Here is a 15,369-nt window from a genome sequence, read left to right on the forward strand (position 1 = left end):
ACTAACCCTAGTTTGCAAGGGAAAAACCAAGCCAAACTCTTTTGTATCTCAAAATTAGAATTACATTCACTTCCGCAGCAACAATGTGGCAAAGCCATATACATTAATTCAACTATTTATAAGTATGACATAAATCAGTAATGGGAGGAACATGCGTGTTATAGATGTCTCTTCACGTGAAGTTTTCCTCAAATATAGTGTTCTCTTATTTCCATTGCACGTAGCTTTTTATTCATCAATGGTCCATCAACAACTTTGTAGGTGCTCGGGTCATGAAAATAGCAACAACTTGAGCGCATAAGCTATGCCAGATGTATTAGAACCTTTGGCAGAGAAGTAAGACAGTTAGTAGTGCAACTCGGAAGTGGCTTGAATTCCTTCTCATTGTTTCTTTCATAGGAGCAGAAATGATTCTTTTCAAAAAAAAAAAAAAAGATTCTTTTCTTATATCCACTCTGAATGGCGTTCAAGTGATGCCTGTGTGTATATTTCACCAAATCCAATGAATGGTTGTGACCATATATGTGGAGTGAGAATAAAGAGAAAGAACTATTTTGCTAGACACTTCCAGTGAAGAATTAATGCACCCAAACCCATCCATTATTCTTATTTCTTGCAGTAACATTTGCAACTATTACACTAACATTCATGTAGTTTGAATCTTATATTATTTTTTTAATAAAAACGGATAATATACCTACATCGGATTCATCTAAAAGCTCTTGTAAGACCAAGATTACAACAAAGCTATTCCTCGGCCTCTCAAAATGTTAAGCCTCTTGATTACATCTACAAAGTACAAGAACACAATAAATTACAAAGCAAACACAAAACAGGTCGTAACTTAGATTCTACAAGCAATCATATTGGTCAAACATATTTTTACACAATAATCAAAACTGCATTACCCCTCAAGTAAAGTCTAGGGAAGACAAGGGCAATTCAATGAAATGAGGATGTTCAAGCTGTGGATCTACCACCGACACTTTGCCATTACTAGATGTGTCATAGAAATACGACACATTTGATGCTTTTTTACGCAAAGTTTTACTTGTTTTCAAGTAACTTGTTGTCGTTTTTGATGTCTTTTGCCTTGTTGTAGGTGTTTTAGTCATGTGATGGCGATTACGTAGAAAATAACATAGAAAGGGCCAAATGATGAAGTTCAGAACGCAGATACAGGAAGACCATTTTACGGTGATGTTTATTGTCCGTAAAATATTATACGGACCGTATTCCTTGCCCCACATATCAACAAAAATCATGTTCAAGACAAGTCAAGATACGGTGAATATTTACAGGTCGTGAAATGTTTTACGGCTCGTTAAATCCACCGTAAAAGCTCGCAACAAGAACTATTGCATGAAGCGTCATTCTACGATGGAAATATACAAACCATATTTCTGGTTTACGGTCCCTAAAAATGAAGCGTGAAGATAAGACCTAAGTTGAAGACTTCAGATTCTAAGGTGGAGACTGCAGATTTTACGGACTGTATTCTTGGTACCCAGGCCATTCAAAAGAAAAGAAGTTTCAAATATCTTGGGTCTATTATACAGGGAGATGGGGATATCGATGACGATGTTTCACATCGTATTGGTGCAGGATGGATGAAATGGAGGCTCGCCTCCGGAGTGCTGTGTGATAAGAAAGTGCCACCAAAACTTAAAGGCAAGTTCTACAAAGTGGTGGTTAGACCGACTTTATTGTACGGGGCGGAGTGTTGGCCAGTCAAGAAATTTCACGTTCAGAAGATGAAAGTCGCGGAAAGGCGAATGCTGCGGTGGATGTGTGGGCATACTAGGAGGGATAGGATTAGAAATGAAGATATCCGAGACAAGGTGGGAGTTGCATCGGTGGAGGACAAGATGTGGGAAGCGAGGCTGAGATGGTTTGGGCATGTGAAGAGGAGAGACACAAATGCTCCAGTGCGGAGGTGTGAGAGGTTGGCTATGGACAGTTTCAGGAGAGGCAAAGGGAGGCCGAAGAAGTATTGGGGAGAGGTGATTAGACAAGATATGGCACAGTTTCAGCTCACCGATGACATGACCTTAGATAGGAGGTTGTGGAGGACTCAGATTAGGATAGAAGGCTAGGTGGCTTATCCTTCCACCATAGTAGTTGTAGTTATGCTCATTTGTTTATTGCCATTTGATTTCTGCATTTTATTGCTGCCTTTATTTGTGGGGCCGTTGTACTTTGGTTATCTTATTTATTTATAATAGTTACGGCTCCTTTCTTTCCAGACTGTTCTACCATGACTTTCTCGCTTTTGTTATTCCTTGTTTTCATATTGTTTTCGATATGCTTGGCCCTATCTGACCTTTTGTCTTGTTTTCTTCTCTTGAGCCGAGGGTCTTTCGAAAACAGCCGACCTACCTTTCAAGGTGGGGGTTAGGTCTACGTACACTCTACCCTCCCCAGACCCCACATGGTGGGATTATACTGGGCTTGTTGTTGTTGTTGTTGTTGTTATTGTTGTTGTTGTTGTTGTTGTTGTTGTTGTTGTTGTTGTATTCTTGTTTTATGGTCCGTATTTCTGTCGACGGGGCAATTTTGTCCTTAGTTATTTTTCATGTTTGGACAATCATAAATACAAATTTTAGGGTTTGTATTCATTATTCTGACTTTTTCACTATTATTCTGACTTTTTCACTTAGTGTTGGAGTATTAAATACATAGAATAATGGTAGTTGAAGCTTTTAAGAAGGAATCTTTCACTTTTTGTCTCCTTCATCATTACATATTTGTAAGTTTTATGAATACTTTATCTATTATTGTCTTTTATATTATGAATATGAGTAGCTTATCCCATTAGCTAATGTTGTGGGACCAAATATGTTAGTTATGTGATTGGGTTTTTGCATTCAAACTTCATTTGTTGTTAATGGTGTTTTCTATTAACTCTTTAAGCTTAAATGACTTTTAATGGTGGCCAACATTATTTGTGCCTAAACACTTTTATTTTGCTTGGAAAAGGAAATAGAAGTTAGGAAAAGAGTTAAATAGCAAGAATTTGGGGCTTTAAACTCCATCTAATAGCTTGAGCTAGGAATAGGAAAGCTACTTGAAACTAAAATGGGGATTCACATGTGTAACATTCTACGGCTTGGAAAAACTTAGTAATGAGATTTACCAATTCGGTTGAAAGACTTTTGGTAGAGTTAAGTAACTCATTATTTATTACACCTAAGCATATAAAGAAGTTGAATTAATACCCATTTGCATTACTTTCCTTTGGAACTACAACCTTAGTCTTTTTACCAGTAGATTAAATTTCACAACAAGATTTCTCTAACAATTAGTGTGACAAACTTAAAATCAAATATTATTTATACCCCCTTCCCTAGAAATATAGACTATTAGTTGAGCATTGCACTTGCTAAGTACATTTCTTCGTTATATTCCCTGTGGGATTCGATCCCAACATCTAGGGGTGTCAATGGTATGGTCCGGGTGGTTATTTCATAAAATTTATACCATACCAATTTTTCAGTTGTTTGATTTTGTAGAACCAAAATTAGACTTATCAAAACCGTCCCATCATCTCGGTTTCTCTTCGGTATCGGTACGGTTCGGTTAATTTTCGATTTTTTTTAGAACAAGAACATCATGTTATAGTCACTAGTAAAAGTTAAAGACACGATACCATGCATACTTCTATAGGACTTTGGTAAAAACTCTTTAGACATTTTTTACTACTTAAAGGGTGATGAATCAAGAAAACATGAAAGACGACAAGAATAAAAATTGATTTCACTATTTTACGATAGTGTAAAACAATATTAAGCAAAGACAAAAATATAATTTAGATCGCATGAGAGGGCAAATGCAATTAAATGGGACTCAAGAACGGGTCTACTAAGATTAAGTATCCAATAAGATAAACTTAAATCATATGAGAAGAAAGATATCTAATACTTTGTAATTTTCTATCAAAGATCGTTAGAATACCTTGTAGCTTACAAGCTAGTTATTACTCGAGATGAACTAATTTAATTTCAATAAAAGCATTATAATTGGTTTCAGAGTTGGATATCCTCGGTTTCCCGACATGAAAATTGTGCTCGGTCGCCATGAGACCGATCTTATCGGGGCTCGGGCTCCAAGATCCAGCAGGATCAAGACATTGAGGCAGGTTGAAGAGGTGGTTAGTCACCATGAAGAGAAAACCGAAATATCCGCCATCAGCCGGATATTTCAACACCGATCACGTCAACAGTTGTCAACAGATTTTGTTCCTTATTTAGTATTGTACTAGGGTTAGGACTCCTCTACTATATAAAGAGAGGACCCCCCTTTTATTTTGGGCATGTTTTTTCTCCCACAAAGAGAACAACATATTCATATTTCAAGCAATAAAATCATAAGTACTGTTCATCTTCTTTATTTCGTTGTTCAGAAGTTCGCCGTTCGGTCCCGTACATCATCCTCGACCCCCGGTATTCGAGGTCAACCGGTGTCCTCCATAGTTAGATTTGTCATCTGATTCTATATTATTATCTGCTATAAAATTGGACATTGTGTTAAATTAAACCGCGTATCCTTGGCTTCGCCTATAAATTCAATTGTTATCCATTTTTAGGGTAAACAGTTTGGCGCCCACCGTGGGGCCTAGGATAATAGTGGTGGTTTAATACAAGTTCTGATTACACTCGATATTTTACACTTGTTCTTTGAGGTTTTATTTCAGGTCTACCAGACATGTCAGACTCCCATTGTGTCAATTTTCACGATGAGTCAAGCCATCACGAGCACAACGATGAGGGCGTACCTAACAACAACGTACCCCCAGTTAATCCTGACCAAGTCGGGTCATCGGTGGGCAATGTACCGACCGGTGGGGATGATGGAGCCATGCTGCAATAGCTCCAAAACCAGTTGGACATGGCTATGGCCCAACTACATGCCCAGCAAGAGATTATAGCACAATTGCAAAACTGAAATCAAGCACCCGATGTTGCTCCATCGGAACAGACCGAGGAAACGAAAGAAAGGCATGCTGCTCAGAATAACGAGAACCATCTCGGACAGAGTGTCGAGCTGATAAGGATGCTCGAAGAATTGACGAAACGAGTCGAATCCGGCGAAAAGAAGATAGAGGCGAACGATAAGAAGGTGGAGAACTACAACGCAAGGGTCGACTATATTCCTGGGGCACCTCCGATATTGAAGGGACCGAATTTGAAAAAATTTGTCCAAATGCCTTTTCTGCCAAGTGTTGCGCCGATGAAAATCCCAAAGAGATTTCGTATGCCCGATATCCCGAAGTATAACGGGACAACGGACCCAAACGAGCATGTGACTGCATATACATGTGCTATTAAAGGCAACGACCTTACCAACGATGAAAGGGAGTCGGTGCTGCTTAAGAAATTCGGGGAAACCCTGTCCAAGAGAGCAATGATATGGTATCACAACTTGGCCGAACATTCGATTGATTCATTTGCCATGCTCAAGGATGCTTTTGTCAAAGCTCACGCCAGAGCCATCAAGGTAGAAACTCAAAAATCGGACTTGTTCAACGTTAAGCAGCGAGATGACGAAACCCTCCGCGAGTTTGTGGCCCTGTTTCAAATGGAGCGCATAGACTTACCTCCGGTCACTGTTGATTGGGCCTTCAGGCTTTCACTCAAGGGCTTAACTCAAGAAGCTCGATCACATCTATGGAGCTAAAGCAAAATGTGATAGAGTACCCGGCAATCGCTTGGGCTGATGTACACAACAGGTATCAATCGAAGATCAGGGTCGAAGATGATATGATTCTGAGAGCCGCCTCAGTATCATGGCATTCCGGTAAAGGGAATTATCGATCGAGGAGAACAACAGATCGAGATTCAAGACCATCATATGACATGTATCAACTTTACCCACCTGATCGAAGGGGCAACGGGCGCAACAGCGAATCGAGCAAGAACGACAGGAGGAACGATCGAGGCCCAAATAATCGTGGACTGATGAACAGAAATGTTGTCGATAGAACCTCGGGAAATAAAGAAATCCTAAGGTTGTCCGAGTATAATTTCTGAATCGATGTAGCGACCATAGCAGCGGTCGTTATCCGTAACAGGGAAACAATGCACCCAAGGCCAATCCAATCTGATCTAGAGAAGCGAAATAAAAGCCTTATTTGCAAATACCATCGCACTCACGGTCATCAAACCAAAGATTGTCGGCAGCTGAGATAAGAGGTTGCCCGTCTGTTTAATTTGGGACACCTTCGAGAATTTCTAAGTAAACGAGCAAAACCTCACTTCAAGAACGTGGACGCCAACAAGCAAGATAGACCGGAAAAGCCTCAGCAAGTGATCCATATGATTATGGGAGGAGGAAACGCTCCCCTAGGGCCGGTAGTGAAACACACCAAAGTTTCCATAACAAGAGAAAAGCGTATTCGGAATTATGACCCCGACGGTCCTATCTCGTTCAGTGACGAGGACATGGAAGGCATCGTTCAGCCTCATAACGACGCACTGGTAATATCTATCCTTGTCAATAAATTTAGAATTAAACGTGTGCTGATTGATCCAAGTAGCTCGGCTAATATCATCCGATGGAGAGTCATCGAGCAGCTGGGACTACTAGATCAGATCGTGCCAGCAATATAAGTCCTCAACGGATTCAACATGGCTTGCGAAATGACAAAGAATGAGATCACCTTACCGATCAACACGGCCGGAACTACGCAGCAGACCAAATTTTATGTGATAGAGGGAGACATGGGATACAATGCATTGTTGGGAAGACCGTGGATTCACCTCATGAAAGCGGTCCCCTCAACTATGCATCAGGCGTTAAATTCCCGACCTCAGAAGGGATCAAAACCGTTCATAGTGAGCAATAGGCCGCAAATTAAATGTTCGCGGTCGAAGAATCTGTTATGACAGCAAAAATACCGGAATGGAACGAATGGGAAAGAGCCAAATAGCAATCACAGATTCCAATCTCGGAGTCCTCAGAAGATCGGAATAGGAACACACCAGATGAAGAGTTAGAGTTTGGAGTTCCGAGGACCTTTGTGGTGCCCGATGATTCAGATGCCACTAAATCCACAGTCGAAGAACTCAAGCAAGTCATACTGTTCGTTCATCTACCAGACACGAAGGTATACCTGGGTACGGGGTTAACCCCCGAGCTCAGGATTTTTTTTATTGAATTTCTTAAAAATAACTTAGATTGCTTTGCCTGGTCCCATTTAGACATGACAGGTATCCCACCGGAGGTGACAACACACCAGTTGAGTCTATATCCAAGTTTTTATCCCATCAAACAAAAGCGGAGGCCGCAGCCCGAGGTAAAGCATGCTGTCACGACCCAACCCCATGGGCCATGACTAGTGCCCTAGCTGGACACTCGTATACGAACCTGTTAGATATAGTCAGACTGAAACTAAGAACAGTATGGAAACTTGTAAAGGCAACTAAAGATTCATAATGCCACATATCATCATAAACCTGTCTCCTGAGGAGTCACAGCTAACCAACACATAACATAATACGCAAGCCGACAAGGCTGCCACTATATACGGAGATACCCAAAACGAGTCATATCAACATAGCTGACCAAAACCTACGTACAACCCACATATGTCTACAGACCTCTAAGAGTATAAAAGTGAAATATGACGGGACAGGGCCCCGCCGTACCCCTGGATATACATAAGTCTACATCAAAAGATCTGTACCAAAATAATCTAGGCTCCGGAACAATGGAGCTCTCCAGACCGCTGAGCAGAAGTCCTAGGCTGGAGGGTCACCAAACCGAGTGTCTGTACCTGCGGGCATGAAACGCAGCCCCCCGAAGAAAGGGGGTCAGTACGAGGAATGTACTGAGTATATAAAGCATGAAATACAAATAAGAAGATCAAGACTGAATAAAAGATAACAAAAGGCAAGTATGATAATCAAGGATACCAATGCACCTGTGCCTTACGAGATGAGAATCATACATGTCTATATCATATACCATACCCGGCCCATTATGGGACTCGGTGAATAAAGTCATCATATACCATACCTGGCCCATCATGGGACTCGGTGCCATAATCATATATATATATATATATATACCGTACCCGACCCTCTAGTGAGGGACTCGGTGAACAATGCAGTGAAACTGTGCACGAATACATACCCGGCCCGGGACTCGGTGAATGATATATTAACGGCATGCACGAGCAGAATAATGAGCAACCATATGCAAACTAAATCATCATCTGAGACTCAACAGAATAATTAGAATGAACTAACACTTGAGAATCAAGGACAACAGTCATGTCAAGTATCCCTCGAATGTCACTATGGATTATATCAAATAGGACTTCAGAAATCACAAACACGTATCAGGACATAACGAAATAGCTTCTAGAAATCAAGAACATTAGCCATCCTAGTGTCTCTAAGAATAGGAGCTTCTTTGGAGTTTATATACTCGTCGTCTGTTTGTTTCATATAGATCATGCCAGAAAGAAAGAAGGGATGCCTTTACATACCTTTGACGCTTAATCCGTGATTCGATATGTAGTATACGCTGCCCGAAGTACCTCAACCTATATTAAGACGTTAGGAACTATAGTTAAGCTACGGAAAGGCTTAAACGTATTCTGAAGTTAGTAGCTTATTTCTTGGAAATTGGGCGGCATTTCCCCTATATTGTTCACTTCCCTCACATTCAAGCCAACTATGAAAACGACCAGAATAACATCAACAACAACACGTCCAAGTTACCATATCAAGAATTAGCCAAAACAAGATTCAAGAACACCCCGAAACAGCCCGCACCGCACGCACAACACTCCAAATCAGTCCACACGTTGCACATTCAACAATAATCAACATAACGACCACGACATACTCAAATTATTCCTAATGATCTATAGCCAAAACACATCATCAAAAATGCTCTTACAATAACATGCTCCAAACAGCCCATTACTGCAACAACACAATACATAATCATAACCATACTTAGTCCTTTAACTCAACAAGAACAACCCCTAAATACAATACAATAATAACAACAACTACCTCAAATAGCAACATAATCACGTGAGGATTTCCCCCAAAAATCTCATCAAAACAGCCACAACCTCATGAACATCTAATCCAATTCATGTCCCAACCATTTCATATAAACAACTACAACTTTAAATATCAAGATTCCTTCACTTTTAACACATAATCCATAACAACAATAACAATCAAACCCAATTTAATTGAAACAACTCCAATTCAGCCCAATTACAACACCAACGAAATCATGCATTTTCTTACTTCCAATTTCGCCTAATACAAATTAATCTCTCAATTACAACATCATTAACTCCAATTACACTATAAGAAGGAGGAATCTTACCTTAAATTGGTTAGAACAGATCCTACAATTACTTGCACCAATTGCACTACTTCTTCTTCCTCAATTTAAATCCTAACGTTGCTGCCTCCTTGAACGTTTAAAACACCTCTAGGGAATTATAATTTCTTGCTATCAAAATCTCCAGGTTGGCCGTGAGCTTGATGGCAGCCATGGCTGTTGGTGATTTCTCTCTCAAATGAAATATGATGATGATGAATGTGTATTTAAGTCATCAACATATATATATATATATATATATATATATATATATATATATAGGCAGCCAGCCTTGTTGACACATGCCCCACTTGGCATGTCATCATTCATGCTTTATTTTTTAATTATCAAGTTTGGTGGGCCCACTTAATGGTGTAATTAGCTTAATTAATCATTAATCCCCACTAATATTTCCACACTAATAGTAATTAATTAGCAAACGTGTAATATTAAAATTGAGATTTAAAAGTCCTTGTCTCATATCTCTAAAAATAATCTTGTCCTTGAACTTATGTCGATTAGCTTACGAATAATCCAACATACAAAAATATGGGATATAACACATGCGTTCATCAAAGACGAGGTAACTAAGCTCCTTAACGTAGGATCCATTCGAGAGGTTAAATACCCGGACTGGTTAGCTAATGTTGTTGTAGTGCCTAAAAAGGGAAATAAATTTAGAATGTGCGTAAACTATAAAGATTTAAATAAGGCTTGCCCGAAGGATTCATTTCCTTTGCCCAGCATCGATCGCATGATCAGCGCTACTGCGGGTCACGATACACTGAGTTTCTTCGATGCCTACTCTAGGTACAATCAAATACAGATGGACCCGGAGGATTGAGAAAAAATCTTTTTCATAACTAGGTCTGGCACGTATTGTTATAATGTAATGCCCTTCGGCCTAAAAAATGTCGGTGCCACCTATCAGCGGCTGGTCAACCGCATGTTTGAGCACTAAATAGGGAAATCAATGAAAGTTTATATAGATGACATGGTTGTTAAGTCCCTGCGAGCAGAGGACCATTTAAAGTATTTGCAGGAAACTTTCAGCATATTAAGAAAGTACAACATGAAGCTGAACCCCGAAAAGTGTGCCTTCGGTGTTGGTTCGGGTAAGTTTCTCGGATTCATGGTATCGAATTGAGCAATCAAAATCAACGCGGACAAGATAAAGGAAATTGAAGACATCACCGTTATAAACGACATCAAAGGGGTACAAAGGTTGACCGGGTGAATAGCTGCCCTAAGCCGATTTATTTCTAGATCTTCGGACAAAAGTCACCGATTTTTCTCATTGCTAAAGAAAAAGACTGACTTTGCTTGGACCCCCGAATGTCAGATGGCCTTAGCAGAACTCAAGAAGTACTTGTCAAGCCAGCCTTTGCTCCACACGCCAAAAGCGAACGAGTAGTTGTATCTGTACTTGGCGATGTCTGAGATAGCGGTAAGTGGTGTCCTGGTTCGAGAGGAAGAAGGTATGCAATACCCAGTTTATTATGTAAGCAGAACCCTAGGTGACACTGAAACCCGGTACCCGCATTTAGAAATACTTGCTTTGGCTTTATTGAGCGCATCTAGAAAATTAAAACCTCACTTTCAATGTCATCCCATATGCATCGTAACATCATACCCCTTAAGGAATGTCATGCATAAACTCGAACTCTCAGGCCAATTAACAAAATAGGCTGTAGAGATTAGCGGGTATGATATTGAATATAGACCACGAACTGCTATCAAATCCCAAATACTGGCGGACTTCGTGGCTGACTTTGCGCCGGCCATGATCTCCGAGGTTGACAAAGAGATGCTTCTTACCTCGGGGACTAGTTCGGGAATCTGAACCCTTTACACAGACGGTGCTTCTAATATAAAGGGGTTCGGGTTAGGGATCGTTCTCAAACCCCCTTCGGGTGACATAATAAGACAATCTATAAGATCTGCTGATTTGACTAACAACGAAGTCGAGTATGAGACTGTGATTGCAGGTTTAGAACTGGCTAAGAGCTTGGGAGCCGAAATCATAGAGGCCAAGTGCGATTCTCTCCTGGTGGTCAACCAAGTGAATGGAACATTCAAAGTCAAGGACGACCGAATGCAGAGATACCTAGAAAAACTGCAAGTAGTCCTTCGCCGGTTCAAGGAATGGACATTGGAACATGTGTCTCGAGATCAAAGTAATGAGGCAGATGCCCTTGCAAACTTGGGATCATCGGTAGAATCGGATAGGTTCAATTCTGGAACTGTGGTGCAGTTGATGAGATCGGTCATCGAGACCGGTCACGCCGAGGTAAACTCGACTAGCCTCACTTGGAATTGGAGGAACAAATACATAGACTATCTTCAAACAGGGAAGTTACCATCCGTTGCCAAAGAATCAAGGGCCCTCCGAACCAAAGCAGCTAGATTTTGTTTGGTCGATGACTAGTTATACCGAAGGTCATTCCACGGCTCCTTGGCGAGATGTCTAGGGCCGGGAGAAACTGACTACGTTATGAGGGAAATTCACGAGGGGACTTGCGGAAACCATTCGGGAGCTGACTCACTGGTCTGCAAACTGATCAGAGCAGGTTACTATTGGAACGAGATGGATGAGGACGCCAAAGCCTTCGCTCGAAAGTGCAACGAATGCCAAAGTCACGCTCCGTCAATACACCAACCCGGGGAAGAGCTTCATCTGGTCCTTTCTCCACGGCCATTCATGAAATAGGGTATGAACATAGTAGGGCCTTTGCCATGGGCCCCAAGTAAGACACAATTTATTTTGCTTATGACTGATTATTTCTCTAAATGGGTTGAAGCACAGGCACTCGAAAAGGTCAAGGAGAAAGAAGTTATTGATTTCATATATGACCATTTGTCGATTCGGGGTACCAGTGGAAATCGCATGCGATAACGGGAAGCAGTTTATAGGCAGCAAGCTCAGCAATTTTTTCGAAGATTACAAGATCAAGAAGATCTTGTCCACCCCATATCACCCAAGCGCGAACGGCCATGCTGAATCTACCAATAAGATTATACTGCAGAATCTAAAGAAAAGACTAACCGACTGTAAGCACCGGTGGAAAGAGGTTCTGCCCGAGGTTTTGTGGGCCTACCGCACGACGGTAAGATCAAGTACCGAGGAAATTTCGTTCTCCTTGGTATACGGAGCCGAGGCTCTAATACCCGTCGAAGTTGGTGAACCAAGCTTAAGATTCCAATATGCCACTGAAGACTCGTATCATGAAGCAATGTCTGCTAGTCTGAATCTCGTGAACGAAAAGAGGGAAGCTGCTTATATCTGGATAGCCGCACAAAAACAAAGGATGCAAAGATATTATAACCGAAGGGCTAACTTTAGGCACTTTCAGATTGGAAACTTGGTGCTGAGGAAAGTCACACTCCACACCAAGAACCCCACGAAGGAAAATTATCCCCGAACTGGGAAGGGCCATATCGAGTCACAGGCATAACCGGGAAAGGTTCCTACCAGCTCGAGAACGAAGACGGAAAACAGTTGAAAAATAACTGGAACGTGGCACACCTAAAGAGGTATTATTGTTAAAGGTACGAATAACCTTTTTATTTTTTTTAATCTAACCATGCAGGCATACAACCTAATGGGCATCGGGAGCAGCACAATGGAAACCGGAGAGTCATAGACTTAAGACAGAAAGCACATGCTGCACTCTTTTTCCCTTCGACCGTTTTTGTCCCAAAGTGGGTTTTCCGGTAAGGTTTTTAATGAGGCAGTGCCGAACAGCGTACTACGCAAATAGAGCAGACCGGTCAAAGACTGGGGACTGGAGATTGCACATATCGGAGCAATAGTACATGAGCCCTCACACTTCGGACTCGAATACTAGGGGACTACTATACCCTGGGCTAAATGGTAACTATGTAAATGTAAATCCAAGTCTTGAACGATAGAATCAGATGTAAGGACCAAACGATCGATTGAATCGTTTCCAATTAGTTTGTTCTTGCCACGACAATGATTGTAATTACATCTCCGATCCATCATTAAAAATCTTGTCTCGATCAAGATAGTCTATTATTGTCAATATTGCATTTCGCCGGACCAAACCCCCCAAACACGCGAAATACGTAAACATTAAAAAACTACGGTCTACAACCAAAGACTATGGTCTACAGTTAAAGACTACGGTCTAAAAAATGATCAAAGTCAATATGGACTAAAAACCCGATCATGTCACGCGACTTGGAGACGTCTAAGTTTGCAAATAAGGTCGTTCACATGCCGCATACACTCAATAACGAATCATTACTACTTAAAATTTTATTATTGCTGAAGCAATAATGCATGCTAAAGGCAATGGCACGAATCGAACAGACATCAAACTGAGGAACACTTTATAAACGGCAACGAAAAGAGATGAATAGGCCGAATGGAAATATTTTTTTTATATATAGAGGATTTACAAAGGCTTAAACAAATGGCCTTAAAAAAAAGAAACATAAGGCTCCTAAGCTTAATATTCACTCGAGCCTTCGGTCTCTTCCTCGGCTGACTCGAGCTCGATATCCGAATCCTCAAGGTCGAACACAACCTTCATCTTTGCCTCGAGCTTCTTGGCCTCCTCGATTAGATCTGATAAATCCACTCCAGTGGCTTGAATTTCTTCGAGGGTCTCTCTTCGAGATAAACACCGCACGTACTCGGCCCGAAGATCACTAGCCTTCTCGGCAGCAGTCACGTCAGCTTTATACCGGTCCAACATACTGTCATAGCTCGTGATTTGGCCAAGGGCTCTTTTATGTTCAGCCCGCAGATCGGTAATGTCCCGGCCAAGGCTATCCTGCTCCGCCTCGACCACAATAAGTGCTGACCTGAGTTCGTTAACTTGCTCCACTGCCACCCGAAGCTACTCTTTAAGAGCACCCCAATCGGCAACATCACCAATTGTCATTTCTTGGAAGGTTTTGAGCTCGGGTTTGATCCCATCAAGTTCCGCCCGAAGTTTATCAATCTGGCTAACATAAGCTCGAGCCTGAGAGGGAGTGGCATTAGCATCGGCTATTAAAGGCTTATTATAAACTTCAAAAACCCTTACCTTCTCTGCCAGCTGGTCATGATCCCGGTTGGCCTCGGTAGCCTTGTTTTGAGCTGCTGCCAAATCTGATTTAAGAGTGGAGAGATTCGGGAGAATCGAGATATATACCAATTTTTGCCCGTAAAGATCCCTGAGCTCATCCGCCTCCTGAGTTTTCCTCTTAAGCTCCGCCTTGAGACGATCCACTTCCGACCTAAGTCGGTGGAAGCTTGCATGATGAAGCACGGAGGCCTATAAGAAAAAGAGGAGCAGTTACTAAGATGAGGCAAGAAAATAAAGTTAAGTGTAAAAACGAAGGAATAGGACATACTCGGTTCAAAGTCTGCTGAGCCTCGTTAAAAAGGCAGGATTCACTGACTTCAGCCATCTTCTTCCGATCCTCTTGGGACACCAGAGGGTACAGATAGCTGGCCACCCCGATCGGCCCCGATAACATGTTCATATCGGCCGGCACCTTAAAAGAGAACAACCTCTTTCGATTCGGGTTGGTACTGGGGGCAGGAAAATTTTTCTCAAATCCGGGACTGGAGTTAACTCCGAAACAGTTGGCTATGGGGATGGATAAGTGTTCGAAGCCCGATGTGCCAGATGCAGGTATCTCATAATTCCCATAACCGGTTGTCTCTTCTAGCCCTGTTGGCCCCTCGGTCATTTTGCCTTTGGCCTTAGCATCATCGGTGGGAGTACCCACTGATCGAGGTGGCGAGTCCTGTATGCAAATAATGGTCTCAACCGAAGCCACAACTTGTATCAAAAGGACAGAACTAGTACCATATAAGGGCGGAATGTAAAGTACCTTTGAACCCGGTACGGAGGGAGCTGCCTTCGACCCAGCGGCTACGGCCGGGCGTCACTCCAAGCCTCGAGTGGGTACGGGATCGATAGTAGCATCTTTGGACATCTCAATTTTCAACCTGACGCTCCCCACATTCGTCGACACCGAGCTTGAGCTTTCCACCAA

At 41.8% G+C, this 15,369-nt stretch overlaps 1 protein-coding gene across 1 annotated transcript; it reads left to right on the forward strand.

Moving 5' to 3' along the window:
* The first annotated feature begins 10,783 nt into the window (after positions 1–10,783).
* On the forward strand, positions 10,784–12,806 carry LOC132600310 (uncharacterized). The gene is made up of 3 exons (XM_060313376.1): positions 10,784–10,829; positions 11,340–11,641; positions 12,153–12,806. Exons 1-3 carry the CDS (start codon positions 10,784–10,786, stop codon positions 12,804–12,806), a joined length of 1,002 nt encoding a protein of 333 aa, XP_060169359.1.
* The last annotated feature ends 2,563 nt before the right edge of the window (positions 12,807–15,369 follow it).

The sequence above is a fragment of the Lycium barbarum genome, chromosome 6, assembly GCF_019175385.1.
Source record: "Lycium barbarum isolate Lr01 chromosome 6, ASM1917538v2, whole genome shotgun sequence".
Classification (NCBI taxonomy): Eukaryota; Viridiplantae; Streptophyta; class Magnoliopsida; order Solanales; family Solanaceae; genus Lycium; species Lycium barbarum.

Coding starts and splice junctions, on each gene's coding strand:
- LOC132600310 (XM_060313376.1), top strand. CDS start 10,784: ATGTCTGAGATAGCGGTAAGTGGTGTCCTGGTTCGAGAGGAAGAAG. Junction 10,830..11,339: donor CCTGGTTCGAGAGGAAGAAG/GTATGCAATACC, acceptor CTGTGATTGCAG/GTTTAGAACTGGCTAAGAGC. Junction 11,642..12,152: donor TCGAGACCGGTCACGCCGAG/GTAAACTCGACT, acceptor AATGGGTTGAAG/CACAGGCACTCGAAAAGGTC.